Source organism: Hyla sarda, chromosome 1, assembly GCF_029499605.1.
Source record: "Hyla sarda isolate aHylSar1 chromosome 1, aHylSar1.hap1, whole genome shotgun sequence".
Taxonomy (NCBI): Eukaryota; Metazoa; Chordata; class Amphibia; order Anura; family Hylidae; genus Hyla; species Hyla sarda.
In genome coordinates this window covers 502,759,051-502,775,673 of record NC_079189.1, presented here as the reverse complement: position 1 = coordinate 502,775,673, position 16,623 = coordinate 502,759,051, and the positions used below count along the sequence as shown (strand labels likewise).

General features: G+C 39.8%; 1 protein-coding gene across 4 annotated transcripts in view; it reads right to left on the bottom strand.

Annotated features, from left to right (window-relative positions):
• The window catches only part of FBXL17 (F-box and leucine rich repeat protein 17), a 743,798-nt gene that overhangs the window by 396,661 nt on the left and 330,514 nt on the right, over positions 1 to 16,623 (bottom strand). The window contains exon 8 of one of the 4 annotated variants that reach the window (XM_056537501.1): positions 15,221 to 15,320. The exons of the other annotated variants lie outside the window; for them this stretch is intronic. Within the exon in view, the coding sequence (XP_056393476.1) occupies positions 15,302 to 15,320 (19 nt within the window). The 3' untranslated portion in view covers positions 15,221 to 15,301. Of the gene's footprint in view, positions 1 to 15,220; positions 15,321 to 16,623 lie in introns of those variants that run through there. 4 annotated transcript variants of the gene reach the window in all.

Sequence of the window (16,623 nt, the reverse complement as noted above, 5' to 3'; positions counted from 1 at the left end):
AATGGGCTTGGTTATTAAAAATTTTTTGCATTTGTATTTACTCCCTGTAAAAAAAAAAAGTCTGCTCCGTCTACTCAAAAGCACAGAATGTGGTCTCCTGGACTGGCAGGAGACCAAACTCTGTAAGTGTGGTCTGGCCATAGACAGTGAACTCACTCTCTGCCTGTGTATGAAACAGGAATAGCGAGTGCTATTCACTGCCTATGGCCAGACAGCACTTCCTGAGTTTGGTCTCCTGCCTTTCATGCAGAAAACCTTTATTTACAGGGAGTAAATTACAAATCTTAAAAAAAAAAAAAAAATTACACGTGAAACTGGAATTTGGAGTAAATTAGATCTGACTCTAAATGTGCAACACTTATTATTTTGCTTTTCTTTTTGGAGTTCTAAAGACTATGTTGTATCGCCTGTTTTGTTGCCTTCGTTTTTTCAACATGTGCTGCATACTGTGCCATTTGTTTGTTTATACAAGTTGTTTTTTTATTCTATCTTTGAACCATTATTTTACCAATAAAAAATTCTCAATTGGAAAAAAAAAGAGGCATACTTGTTACATGTTGCAAGCTACTATAAAATAAAATTTGTTTATTTTCTTGTTGCAAAAGCATTAAAAAGTTGTCCGTAAATATATTGCAAAAAATGTGCGCACTTATGTAAATGCTTGATATACATAAAAAATAATTTTCTTTAGGGCTCATTCCGCTGTCTTTCCCAGTCACCAAATGCAGTTTATTTCCTCATCTGTGCCTGCTCAATGACTACAAATACCATGATGCATTTCTTCCTTTGAGTCTCTTAGCCCTGTGATACAATGATTAATCGATAATGGAAATTGTTGTCAACAATTTCCATTAATGAGTCATGGGTTGTTAGGGGTGTGGCCTCAGATGTAAGGGGGCGTGTTCTAGCAACATAGTATACCTACTATTATTACTACTTTTACTGCCTTTTAGCTTCTCACTCTGCCCCCAAATTACCGCCTCTGTCTCCCCTTAGCCTTCGATGCCTCTGCATGCCTTTTTGATGATGCTGTTGGCCTGCAACATCTGTGGCCTAGCTCTAGCACTGAGACCATGGCATGGAGTGCAGTCACCTAACTTTTCTTTCCTGTTAACCCTTCAATTGCTGTCCCTTCGCTCTTACCCTCTGTTAACCCTTCAGGCACTGTTTCCTCTCTTTTCCCCCTGTTAACTTCTAATGATGTGGTCCCCAATTCCTCCAATCTTCCCATTAAACCTCCCTTTTGTTTATTCCTCATCCATCCTGACTGCAAAGGCAAAAGAGAAAAAAGGATAAAGAATGCTAACAACAGTTCCACAACTTTAATTGTATGGTATCCATAGTCTAAGGTTAAGTCTACAGAAGTTGGGAAGGCAACTTTCTTGTGATATTAGTGTGGATTCAATGTTCTCATGACTGATGAAACTTTATTTCTAAAGAAAGCCTACTTTCTTAAAAAGTGTTAAGTGATCCGTACTTGATCAACCAGGTCCTCACTAACTGGTTTAGGTAACCTACACTGGGTTAGTAAAGCCATGTGGAAACATTTGAACAACTTTAATGGTCCTCTGGCCTTTAAAATAATACATTAATCCAGTCACTATGTACATTATTACGTTGAATGAGATTCCTCAGCACCAGATTCATAAAAGAAACTTTTCGTACAAATGCAATGTGCTTATGCCAAGATTTAGTTTTCAAAGCCATACAAAGACTTTATACTAAGGAAGTTCTTTAATTTAGCTCTCGAAGCGGACTTAGCTCAGATGCCAGAATGTTCAAACCATGCAATGTTCCACCATTCAGTGTAACGTATTCGGCATTTCACTGGCTTTGCCAACGTGCAAAGAGACCTCATTCAGTAAAATCTGTATGCTTGATCCAAAAAAGGCGTTTAAGGAAAACATGAACAAGTGGTTTGTATGCAGATGTCAAAGACTGGCACATTCTTTCAATGCAGCACTGTTTCCATATAATTCCAGTGATTTAGGAAATGGCTTTTGAACTAAATACGGCATTTACAAATATTTCAAAATCCTATTAAATGAACAGAAAAAATAAAACAAAATTAAATTGCTCATTCATTTTTTTATCTCCTTAAAGTAATCTACACTTGATTTTCATGTAAAATTATAAACAATTGCTTTCATAGTAAAACAGCTAAAATAATAATGAGTATTAAAACTCCACTACAAAGAAAAAAAAAAAAACATTTTAGGCACAATTTTTGGGAGCAAAAAAGTTAAGCAGTTTGTGGATATTTTTGTAAAATATATAAACTTTATGTTGCATCAAAAATTCTGTCTGTGTATCGAAAGTTAACCCCTTTCAACTTTTTCCTTTTCCATCAACAGGAATTTATAAGGATTTTTTGTTGTTGTACTTTTTAACTTTTGCAAGTTTACCATATAATGCATTTCAGAATAAAATGACATTCTTTGAAGGATGGAATGGAAAACCTGATTGAGAGGGCACCTAATGTGGTAAAAATGATGAGTGTAAATTTTTCTTGTTGGTTGAGCTGTAGTTTATAAGGAGACTACTTCGGGGTACATGTAACTAATTCATTGCTTTTTGATCCATGTTTTTTGGCAGGTGACAAAAAAAAAAGCAAATTTGGTAGTGGTTATTATTTAAATCACAGCACTCACCATGTGGTATAAATTGTGTAATATGTTAAAAGCTTGTACATTTTTGAATATGGGGATAATTAATTTCAATTTCTGAAGACATCTTATACCCTATCCAAAGGACCTGGGGACTCCTGCGATCTCTCATGCAGCCCCCCATCATCAGCAGTATGGAGCGAAGTTCGCTCTGGGCCTGATGACTCATTATACAGGGGCCAGATGATGTCACGGCTCCGGCCCCTGTATCGTGAGTCATCAGGCACGGAGCAAACGTTGCTCCGTGCTGCTGATGACAAGGGGGGGGGGGGTGACGGGCTGCAATCAGACATTTTATCCCCTATCCTTTGGATAAGATGTCTATGGGAGGAGAACCCCTTTATAACTTGAAAAGGGTGTGGTTTTGAATTTTTTGTGAGTATTTAGGTTTTAAAATGTATAATGTTTAAAAAAAAATTTTAAGCGGTATTCCGCCCCTAGACCTCTTATCCTCTATCCAAAGGAGAGAAGGGATCAGAGGACGTCACGAGGGGCAGGGCGTGACATCATGAGGGGTTGGGGCCGTTACATCATAATGATGACTCCACCAGATGACAGGGGGTGCTGCAAGAGAGACCATGGGGGTTCCTAGTGGTAGGACCTCCTGCGATCAGGCATCTTATCCCCTATTCGGATAAGATGTCTAGGGGCGGAGTACCCCTTTAAGGCTGATCACAGGTAAGCTTTAAAATGGTACAGACTATTGTCATAGCGGGACTACCCCCTTAAACATTAAAGGAGTATCCCGGCCCTAATACATCTTATCCCCTATCCAAAGGATAGAAGATAAGATGTATGATCGCGGGGGGGGGGGTTCCTGCCAGTGGGGACCCCCACGAACTGTCATTTTGCACCCACCTTTGTGAGCGCTCCACAGCACTGGTCGTCACGCTTCACACTCGGAGCCTCCAGCGCTGCGGAGAGCTCACAAAGGTGGGTTCGGAATGACAGATTGTGGGGGTCCCCTGCGATCATACATCTTATCCCCTATCCTTTGGATAGGGGATAAGATTTATTAGGGACGAAGTACACCTTCAATTTTTAAATTGAAATGGAGAGTGATCGGAAATCTAAACAAAATATTTTTTTCTCATTTTAGAGACTTTAGGCTGGAAATCTCTGAATGGAAGCTATTGTAATCTAAAATATGTTACTTCACACTGTTGACTTTTAAATGTATGAATTTTTACGCATTTGTAGGAGACACACATGTTGGCCTCAAGAAAAAAAAAATTTACTTTGTACTCTGGTATTTTTAACTTCTTTTTATTTTTCAGATAATTTAGCCTGATAGCTCTTTAGACATTTAATGTACTTATAGCTGACTTTTGTATGTTACAAAATAGTTGTAATGTGGGGTGAAGTAGTTAGAGATTAACCCCTTCGTTCTTTTTGCCACCAAACTCAGTGTAACTAATGCCTCAAACAACTTTAACTGAATATAATGTATCAATATATTTGTTTATAGGTTTGTATATGTATATTAAAAAAATAAATCAATCACATTTACACAAACAAATTTAAGTATGAAAACAGTGAATAAAAAATTGCAACAAGTGCCAGCTTGACCCTCTCCTCATTTTTAGCAGTTCCAACTGAGCGGCAATAGCTGCTTGAAATTCAGCAATCACATTTCTCACTGTTCCAGAATGACCCATTTCTCACAAGAATGAGCCAGAGAATTCATACATATAAATAACCATTTGCCATCTCAGCTACCCCTCGCAAAAAAAAGAAAAAGAAAAAAAGCTTAGTCTCTATATACACATATAGCATTAATGCCTTTGCAAACTTGTTAAGACCTAATTATGCGATTTCTTTTTTACTCCAATGTTTTTTTCTCTTTGACTTTCGTACCTACTATCTAATGCAGCCACCAATTGTGCATCAGACCTGCACAAAGTAGTCATTACAATAAGAGACTGTATCATAATACTCTTCTCAAGCAAAACCAAAATCAAAGACTGAAAAATGTAACATCCCCTGAGCTTTAGACAGAGCATGGCAAGTCCTATCGTCAACCCACCATATTCTAAATTTTCGGAACTATATGTACCACAATGCTTATGAAGCACAAGATGGCTATAGGAGCTATCTATACATAAGTAAAATGCAGTTATAATTCTGAAATAAATATTATATTATTTCAGAATTCAATCTTTTCACTGCCATGCTTTTATGTAATAGGTCAATGGTTGAATGATTGCTGTGACTAAACTTCTAAACTTATTATTTTTACAATTCATTGCATTTCAATGATTCATATATCAAAGCTGGCTGCAGTATTAGGCAGGAGAACTTGTTAGAAACCGGTGAGTAGCCTGACAATATTCACTTCCAAAAACGGTGTGGAAATAGAAACTTTAAGTGACTCCAGTACGTAACACATAAAGGAGGGAATTTATGTAGAAAGGCAATCTTAAAAGAACATTGGTTTGGGATGCACCAAATTTTATTTCTGATGTAAATTATTGTAAATCTGCTGGGCAGTGTGAGACCTAGCCCCCTGTATTAAGCTTCACCCTTTTTTCTTTTTTTCAAATGTTGCAGGAGAGGCACAAAAAGGTGATACCTTACAAATCTTTGAACAAACCAAAGATTGCACAAAACTCTGCAACTTTTGTACACCAAAAAAAGTGGCATACAAGCTTTAATAAATTCTCCCATAAAATGTTCATTATGTTATTATTCCTTCCTTCTCTCTGACCAAACACATATACAGGTGTTTTTTTTCTACTAAATGGGTGAGAAGATGTTGCAAATGACATATAATGGTAGATCAACTGTCTAGACTATAGATGATCATATATATATATATATATATATATATATATATATCTCAATGTGACTAAAGATTCATTGTACAGCTCAGCAGAAAACATTGGAGCTATTTAATGGCAGAGTAACAAACAACTAGATGACAGATACCGTATTTTTCGCCGTATAAGAAGCACTTTTTCTTCTCAAAAACTGTGGGGGGGGAGGAGTTGGTGAGTCTTATACGGCGAATACACATTAAAACCCTGTCCTATGAGGTCAGTCCCGGCGGGCATCAACGGCCGGGACCTGCGGCTAATACAGGACATCACCAATCGCGGTGATGCCTTGTATTAACCCTTCAGACGTGGGGATCAAAGCTGACCGCCGCATCTGAAGGGAAAGTGACACTAACCCGGCTGCACCGGAAGGGACCTTACCTGCCTCCTCTGTGTCTACTCCGTGCCGGGATCCACTGCATGGCCGGCGCTCTCCTTCGTCATCATCACGTCATCGTGCACGTCGTCCCATCATCCAATAGGAGCGGCGTGCGTAGCGACGTGATGGCGGTGGCGGACAGCGAGAATACCGGGCAGCAGAGATGTTCCAGAGCGACGGGGACACCCCGGAGACGCGGTGACAACGATGGAGGGCGACATCCAGGGTAGCGGTGATGGGTCCGGAGCGGCGGGGACACTTGAGTACTACCTCCTATACCAGTGGTCTTCAACCTGCAGACCTCCAGATGTTGCAAAACTACAACTCCCAGCATGCCCGGACAGCCAACGGCTGTCCGGGCATGCTGGGAGTTGTAGTTTTGCAACATCTGGAGGTCCGCTGGTTGAAGATCACTGTCTTATACATTACATTGTATTCTAGATTTTCCTCCTTTAAAATTGGGTGTGTCCTTTATGGCGAAAAATATGGTAATTATAACTAATCAATAAAGAAATGTATCTATTGCTGAAGACTCATTATGTCACTTACAGATAGCTCTTCTTACATCTGGGCATTTTCTTACATCTGGGCATAAGCTCTTCTTACATCTGGGCATTTTATCGAAAAGCAACAATGATTCCTCGAATATCACTAATTACAATGGAGCAAAACTGAAACGTCACATTTTAAATGAAGATAATTTGCATTCATCTTCCTGAAATTCTGTTTGCTGCCAATACAGCTTTCTGAATCATAAAATGTGAGTACCACTGATCAAAGGCAGAGTATTATTCAATGCAGCGGGGTAAAATCCTTCCTTGTAGGAGGCCAATAGGGATTCAATCACAGAGCAGCACAGGCTCCCCCATCTCCCTCCCTCCTATTTGAAGGCACGTTCTAAGCAATGGAAGTGTGTTTTTCATTATCTTACACTCTTTCCATTTTTTTGCTAAATGTCAATTTAAAACATAAAAATATGCAGACAGTCTGCAGATGTGAAGTTAACTGTGGTAGTAGATAAAATGTACTTGAAATCTGCAATCAAACCCAAACCTTGAGATTCCTCTATCTTTCATTCCTGGCATTCTCATCATTAGTGGATACCCTTTCCTTCTTAAACAAAAAACAGAACCACTTTAATATCTTGATGGGGAGATCAAAGGGAACGATAAAAAGAGCGAGAGCTGTTAAGCCTAATGCCAGGATTCCAATGAGCCCTGCCTATACTACGGGGTTGTATATTTGGAACTTGCTGAGCAAACTGAAATGGACTAATTTTATGAATCATTAATTGATCGGCTTTAATGACATACAAGACAAATGTAAACTTTAAAGGAGATGTGAATAGTGTCTAACATTCATTTTTTTTAATGCATTAACTAAGCTTTAAAAAGCAAAAAAAAATTAAAAAAGTCTACTTCTCTGTCAGCTAGACATCAAGTCAAATAGAAAGGGAAGATGCCATAACCGTAAATAAGGAAATGAAGCGAGTACTGGCAAACCAAGTGACAAGATCCAATATAATGCCCGAATCAATTAGATAAATTGCTAGCAAACAGAGAAAATGTGATGTACTGTTAAAGATGCGATGCAGCTGAAGCATTTACATCCCGGCTGCCACAGTCTGATTGCTGCAATTGTATGCCATTAGCTCCTGTACCAGTGTTCTCGTCGGATCAATAGGTAACTGGTAAGTGAAGAGGAGAAAAAAATATATATGGCAGAAATTATTTTCTTCTTCGGTTATAAAAACAATAAGTTGCTGGAGAAGTCTGTGGCTTTAAGTGTTAAGTGGAGTTTTTTTTTTCTACATTGATCAACTTACAAAACGCAGTTGAAAGCTGCTGGAAGATGGTCGCTAGAGATGAGCGAACTTACAGTAATTCCATTTGTCACGAACTTCGTAGCTCGGCGGTGGCTTGCTTTAGCCTGCATAAATTAGCCCAGCTTTCAGGTGCTCCGGTGGGCTGGAAAAGGTGAATACAGTCCTAGGAGTCTCTCAGGCTAAAGTCAGCAACTGCCGAGCCGAGAAGTTTGTGACTAATCGAATCACTGTAACTTCTCTCATCTCTAATGGTAGTGGTTACACAGACATGATAATGAGAGATAAAATAAAAAAAAGGGCAGGAGTACAGTAGAGTCATCAATCATTTACCTGGAAGAAGCTACTTATAAGTCATACATGTGGAAAGAGACCTTTATGAAACACAGAGATGGCACTATGAGTTAGCACATGAATGGTTTGCTATTGTACTACCAGTGTACTGTTTGCAGTCTGTACCATGTTTTTCTTAATTGACTTGAAAGGGATAAGTCACAGCAATCAAAAACTGCAGGTTGAAACTAAAAGCACATTTTTCATTTTCAAAAATTCATAGAGGGGATCATTTTCTTTAATATGTGCAACTTTTGGCATGTTTTTTTTCCGTGTGGTGCACCCGGTCGGCACTTTATCAAGATGCCTGTGCCTTTTGATAAATGCTGGCTGATATTGAGCACACCGGCTGCATGTGAATGGTCCTAGTTGGAGCGGCCATTGCTCAAAACAGTGTGACTTTTGCAAAAGGGGCATGTCATAAATCAGTATGTAATCTAAGCACCTAGAAAATCACACACAAACAACGCCCCATAAATGTGGCAAACACTGTCCACTCATAAATACTACCCAAGGGCAGTAAGGGGACCAATAACACTAAATTCCAAACCCCTGGGCAATCGCCCGGGATATAAAACCCCTTAAAAACAACCCCTAAAACATAACTTTTAATGCGTGACTGTAAAAACGTATTCCCAACAGAAGAGTTTAAAATGGATACCGGAATGTACCACTAAATGAAAATATACAGCCCTGCAGTGGCCACTGTACTATCCATCCACTCCGATAATTACTTAAAATATCACTTTATTGCCGCCTCTACATGTTTACATGGCTGCTCCAAAATGGCTTTGGGGGTATTTATAACTATCCCCTGTGACATCATATTCAATTATGCATCTGGGAAAACCAATGATATTGTTTGTGTCAGACTCAAATAAGTCATCCACCAATCATCTCACAATATCGCTGATCCTCACCTGTGCCAGCTCATAAGTGCTCCAATCCTGTTCCTATCTTGTGCCTGCGTCAAAACACAGCGTCCGATCCCCTCACTCTGTCATGTTCCTGCGCTGTTCTCATGCGCCGCTGTCATAAAGCGGTGCCGTGCAAGTCCATTACAGCGCACAGAGAACTTCTTCGTCGGCTAATTCTTGCTCTAATGTGCAGGCGCCGGCACTTAGCCGAAATTGATTATAACAGACACTGTGCATGACCTGACACTTAGAAAATATTTGTTCAGTGTCGAACCTCAGTGATACAATTCACTCTATTGATAAATATCTATAGGTACTGGAATAGATCAATTAAATACAGGAGAATCTAGAACTAGGAGGTTTGATTTATACAAGAGGCTGGCAATTATTTTTTAAACATGAAACTTAATAATTGTTTAATAGCCTACTTCCACAGATGAACCATGCTATTTCTGGGTATACATAAATCCTCAAAAAGTTCATATGAGGTTGAAAAGGTTTACATTGGTGGGCCTTACTGAACTAATGAGACTCTCAATTACCAATGATGTAAAGTAATGCTAGACACAATAAAATAGAAACAGTATGTAGATCCCTCCCTTAAGTGAAAAAAGACAGGATACTACACATAAGATGTAAGAAACCATCTATTTAGACACATAAATTGCCCAATGGCAGGTTCCAAAACTATAGAGTATTGGGACTGTTAAACAACAAATGGAGTGTACTCTATTGTTACTGGCTACCATGTTCCTTTACCACATTATCTCCATGGAATCGCATGTACTCCACATTCTCCCAGGAGTTACCTCTCGATTAAAAGCGGAGTGATAGTGAAGTAAATAAATATCCTGGTTATAATTACAATTACAATTCTGACACCACTAAATACACAAACATACTGTTATAATGTAAATAACAAAATATAATAAAATGAATGATGTCACTAAAAATATGGTCAGTTTATAAACAAATATACAGAATGCTAAGACCTAGTCTCGACATGTACTGTATCTGGCAGCCTACATGTCTCGTAGTGAATATTGGGAAAGTGATAACATCAAAAACTAATGAAAAGCAATGGATATTTATAGGAAAGCCGAAAAGGAGAAGCCATCATTGCTGCCCAATGGTGCTTGACTGTGTAATTGCAAAATCCACTTGGCTTCCTCTTTTAAGAGGCTAGTATCAATATTCCCCTTCCGGGGACCCAGCCACAGTTGACACAGACCCATAAATTCTAATTCTTGTAATCTACCATTATGGGATACATGACTATGCCTCGCCAGAGGGATGTCCGTTCTTGTCCTGATGTTGCTCAAATGTTCTGACATCCGTCGGCAGAACTCTTGTGTAGTTTTCCCCATGTAAAATTTGGGGCAAGAGCAGCGGACAACATAGATTATATTCCCTGATCCAAAATTGATGAGCTGTCTAATTTGATAAATAGGTTGGTCAACGGGATTTACAATTTCCTTTGTTTTCTTAACGTGCTGGCAAAAACTAAAGTGACCACATGGGTATGTGCCCATGGTTCAACCAAGTGCCCCCACTACTTTCAGTTTTTAGGTAACTATGCACCAACTGGTCTCTTAGGCTAGGTCCCTTCAGAAACGCCGCACTAGCTACAGTCCCTATCACCAGTAACAAATCTGTATCTCGTGATAACAGGTGTCATTAGTAATTGAGAGTCTCATTAGTTCAGTAAGGCCCACCAATGTAAACCTTTTCAACCTCATATGAACTATATGAGGATTTATGTAAACCCAGAAATAGCATGGTTCATCTGTGGAAGTAGGCTATTAAACAATTATTAAGTTTCAGGTTTCAAAAATAATTGCCTGCCTCTTGTATAAATCAAAACTCCTAGTTCTAGATTCTCCTGTATTTAATTGATGTATTCCAGTACCTATAGATATTTATCAATAGAGTGAATTGTATCACTGAGGTTCGACACTGAACAAATATTTTCTAAGTGTCAGGTCATGCACAGTGTCTCTGTTATAATGGATTTCGGCTAAGTGCCGGCGCCTGCGCATTAGAGCAAGAATTAGCCGACAAAGGAGAAGTTCTCTGTGCGCTGTAATGGACTTGCACGGTGCCACTATATGACAGCGGCGCTTGAGAACAGCGCAGGAACATGACAGAGTGAGGGGATCAGACACTGTGATTTGATGCAGGCACAAAATAGGAACAAGACTGGAGCACTTATGAACTGGCACAGGTGAGGATGAGCGGTATTGTGAGATGATTGGTGGATGACTTATGTGATTCTGACACAAACAATAACATTGGTTTTACCAGATGGACAATTGAATAGGATGTCACAGGGGATGGTTATAAATACCCCCATCACCATTTTTGAGCAGCCAATACCACTATTGCCTCTTTATGAAGCTGTTTTCATGGCAAAACATGTAGAGGCGGCAAGAGTGACATTTTATGTGATAATCTGAGTGGATGGATAGTACAGCGGCCACTGCAGAGCCGTGCATTTGTGTACTTCCAAATAAATTGTATTTCTCATTCTGGTCTACTCCAATATCAGATTTAAACTCTTTTGTTGGGAATTACAAGTTTTTACAGTCACACATTAAAATTTATTTTTAGGGGTTGTTTATTAAGGGGTTTTATACCCCAGTACGGAGGTACCCTGCGCACTCTACCGAACTATGCAGCGTGCGTCATAGACATGACCTGTGGCAAATGCCAAACATCATCGATCGTGGCGATGTGAGGCATTAACCCTTTAGACGCTGCAATCAAAATTGATTGGGATGTCTAAAAGTCCTGAAATTGCTGGTTAGGTCAGGGATACTGATTGGGATCACCGCAGTGCTCCGATCAGCTGGGAGGACAGAAAGAGGTCCCTAACCGTGCTCCGTTCCGTCCGATCATTGCTCCTATACTGCAGCCAGCCATGGCAGGCAGTAGAAAAGGTGCGCTGACAACACTGATCAATGCTATGGCATAGCACTGATCAGTGTATGTAATCTAAAGATTGCATGTCATAGTCCCCTACGGAGAATAGAAAATAGTGGGAAAAATGTGTAAAAAATTATAATAAATGTGAATTAACCCCTTCCCTAATAAAGGTGTCAATCACCCCCCCCCCCCCCCTTTCAATTTTTTTTTTATAAAACTAATGAATTTTTAAACATAAAAAGCCCTCTCAATAAAAACTGAAAACCCACTTTTTCCCATTTAAAAATTTTTTTTTAAAAAAGCTGTCACATGACATTTCAAAAAAAGTATCGGCGAGTATATATGAAAAAAAAAGTATTGGTACTTGGTCTAAAAATAACATGGCATTGGGATATACCTAGCTGTTAGCGTATGCAAGAAAATTAGTCATTTCAAGCACTACGGACAACCTTGGGAGAGGTGGGTGTGCTACTGGTTTTGAAAGAAAGCAGACATGTTATTAGAAATCTGCACTGTGTAGCTTTTAAGAAACACTTTTCTAATACCCCACTGCAGCACACTGAAGATATTGCAAGGCCAGATGAGGTTTGTTTTCTGCTGAGCGAATTGTGCACAAGAAATCTACTGAAGCTTGAAGTATATTATATGTGGACGGAATTTTGAAAAAAAAAGTAGTAACAGGACAACAGCATTTCAACGTAAACCAGTTGTGCTCAAGTAGGATCCCAGTCTTTCAAATAATGTAAAGTGTTCTTGCCACTCCAATGGACTTTATTAGCAATCCACTGAATACAGAAATTCATAATGTTTCAGTCAGAACTACCATCAGATTTTTGGATTACTGTGAAGGTCAGGAAAAATAGTAGACTAGTGGCTTGTCACCCTGTGAAAAATATTTGGACATGCAACCTATAGTCTCTAAAGTGTATTTTTTTAGCGACTGTGGGTCGCATGTCCAACTGTCTTAACGCACAGTGACAGGCAGCTACTCTACTATTCCTTCTGGTCTCTGCAGCAATCCCTTAACCTGTTCAGGACGCCGGGCGTATGCATACGCCCGTGGGAATTCCGGTCCCCACCGCTAGCCGGTTGGGGACCGGACTGGGATGCCTGCTGAAATCATTCACCCCCCCCCCCCCCATGTCGGCGATCGCAGAAAATCGCATGTCAATTCAGACATGCAATTTTCTGCTCTTCCGGGCTGATCGGGTCTCTGGTGACCCGATCACACGGAAAATAGGGATGATCGGAGCTGTCAGAGACAGCCCGGATCATCCTGAGGGCTAGGAGTGGGGTTGAAGGGCTGCAATCTGCTCCTATTCCCTGCGATTGGTCAGAACTGATTCTGACCAATGGATGTCAGGGGAACCCATGGCCCACCCCTGGATGTCGAGGGGAACATGGACAGAAGATCGAGGCCGGGTACCTGCAAAGAAGATGCCTGGGGACCCCCCGATCTTCGCTGGAGACTGCTGGATCCTGGCTCAGGTAGGGAAGCGATGGGCGGGGGGGGGGGGGGGAGGGGGGCTGGGGGAATTGAAAGTGAAAGTGAAATGGTCTTTACTATGGCAATCACTAGGAAGGCCAAACTGCAACTCCCAGCATGCCCAGACAGCCTTTGGCATGCTGGGAATTGTAGTTTTGCAACATCTGGAGGGTCACAGTTTGGAGACCACTGTTACAGTGGTGCCCAAACGGTAGCCCTCCAGATGTTGCCAAACTACAACTCTCAGCATGCCTGGACTGCCCAGGCATGCTGGGAGTTGTAGTTCTGTAACATCTGTCCCTTCAGATTTATCAATATTCATGAAATTTTTGAAAATTGCTGCTCTACTTTGAAGCCTTCTAATTTTTTCAAAAAGCAAAAAAATGTCCATTTTATGATGCCAACATAAAGTGGGTATATTGTATTTGTGAAGAAAAATAACATTTATTGGGAATATCCATTTTCCTTACAAGTAGAGAATTTCAAAGTTAAAAAAATGCAAAATTTTCTAAATTTTCATGACATTTTGGGATTTTTCACCAAAAAAGGAAGCAAGTAACGCCGAAAATTTACCACCAAAATAAAGTAGAATATGTCACGAAAAAACAATCTCAGAATCAGAATATTCGGTAAAAGCGTTTTCGCATTATTAATTTGTAAAGCAACGGTGGTCAGAATTGCGAAAAAGGGCTCAGTCCTTAAGGTGAAAAAGGGCTGCGTCCTTAAGGGGTTAACAATGGCTTTTGAAAACATCATGGAGTGGTAATTTGACCAAAAACAAACATGTTGCAAATCTCCAAAACCAGAGCATGTTCCTTCTGTTGTCAAAATGCCATGGACTGTCACTTTAAATGTTATCTTCAATGTAGGTGTGAAGTCGGCAGTAAAATCCACATATAACACTTGCTATGGTATCAGCATGGAATGGCAGGGGCTAATGTACACACAGGAAACAAATATGTGTCCTATGGATTTGTATTACATTCTCTGTCGGTTTCAGAAGAATTTAAGAATTGTTTAATTTACAGTCCTCCTTGCCAACCGTTTCAGTTAAAAACACAAAACAACACCACATAAGACACACATGGACATTTATAAAAGGACAAGTATCAACTGTTTCAGGTCTTCACTGATTTCGTTTTTTGTTTTGTATTTCTGAGGACTCATAATGTAAATGTATGTCATCATAAAGTACATTTACATTATGGGTCCTCAGAAATACAAAACAAAAAACATCATGACGTTGTGCGCACTTGCCTTATGCAAGGCAGGTCCTGGCTACTATCAGCAGCCATAACCTTGCCGCTAATGGCATACATCAGCAATTATACTGATGTCTGCAATTAACTTTATAGATGCTGTGGTCAATGCTGGTAATGGCAAATGGAGGTACCACTGGGTTCAGGGTGTTCGCAGAAGTCCAATGAGAGCCAATGACCAGTGTGGCTGTAAGTGCTTTTGTAGAAAGCAGTGTTGTAGAATGATTTCCTTGGTCAGCTTTGCAGTGTTATTGTATTTATGAAATATGTCTTAGCAATAAGGCGCAAAAAAATTGGGGCAAACTCACAACAGTTTTGGACCATACTTAGAAACATGTCTATATCAAGAAAAGTTTACTATTTATTGGGTTGTATACATGACATATGTCCAGGCAAACAGAGCTAAAAAGAACTTAATTTACACAGACAATGTTAAATTCCCCAAAAGGTCTTTGTTGACTTTTATGGATAAAGTTTGGCATGAAAACAGCATCCATGGTGACTGTGACCCGCTCAACACAGATTATACATAGAAAGACTTGTGTACATTAACGGGGGCTGTAAAATTAGAAAAAAAAACATACTCACTTGCCCCCCATTCCACATTACTACTTTTCCTATGGCCCCTGGTCCCTTCTGTTCTCTGTTGCCCCCTTTACTGTGTTATCCCAGCAGAAACTCCCCTGCTCGGTCAATGGCTAGCTGAAGGGGTCACTGCTGCTGAATTAGAAAGCAGCAAGAATTTAAAGCCATCAGTGGGTATTGGGGCAACAACTTATGGTTTGTTTTTACTTTTACAGCCCCCTTAAGACAAATCTAAAAGGGGAGACAAGTGTCTTAATTTAGAGCTGCAGTATCATCATATGATGGGCACTTTAGAAAGAGAACCCAGGATTAGAAATGTCCTAATTTAAAGTTATTTTTGACACTGGTCCCTGTGACAAATTAGCTCAAAGTCAAAACAACGAAAAAACCCTCACCCTTCTTCTCCCTTGAACTGTACCTAACAATCAAAAGTGCCCTTATGACATCCTGCACACAATACATAATGCTGCAGTCATACACTGGCCTCAGCCTGGCGTTACATGTCCCAATGGCTTCTCTGTGAACTCAACATGGGACGCTGAAGACAGCCATTGATGTCACTCGGCATATGCAGGCTCAGGCCACTGGTGGGTTGCAGCGTCTAGTGCTAAATAAATATGGGACATCATCGGGGGCAGTTCAGAGGTTGAGCTGCCAATGCCTTCTTTTTGTTTAATTTTTCAAAGGGGCAAGAAAAGCCATTTAAAGCCATACTAACTCAATAACTCAATATCATACTGGCACAGGTGACATTTTGTTAAAAAGAATATGTATATAGTCTGGCAAGAATAACAATACAGAAACTTTAGAAACTTCACTCAGGGTATCTAGAACTAGAGATGTGTATTGTATCAATTTACTATACCATAAATCCTGAACTATAAAGCTTTATATGATCATACAAAGAAGCTGATAGAGCAAACTATAATATGATGACTTGGCCGCCTGCAGTTGCATAAACATACAGTCTAAATTATCTATATCACTTTGTAAAACCTATAGTGCTCCAGGCTTCCAAAACAATTTCACTGCATATAAGTCATTTCAAAGTCTAAGCCGATAAACTATTTCCATAATCACACCGGGCTTACCTCAGTTGCTATGTAACTTAGTATACTGACAGGCTGATTGCAGATACATAAACTAGCTACAAAGTGGTGAAGATCTTAGGTCAGAACAACCAACATGAATACTGATCAGGGAATCAGGGAAATAGTCAGGAACCACCTCAAAGTGTACTAAATGGCTCCAAGAATTTCAATATAAAAGCCAGGTTAACGCCTTTGCTGCCATCAGTACCTATAGTACTGAAGACAATCTTCACACTTTTAAAATATTAAGATAAAACCTATATAAAAAATGAAAAAATGTAGGGAGGTAGCTGCAACCGAAAATGTGATTGTATGGAATTATCTGCCAGATGAGTACTCACGCC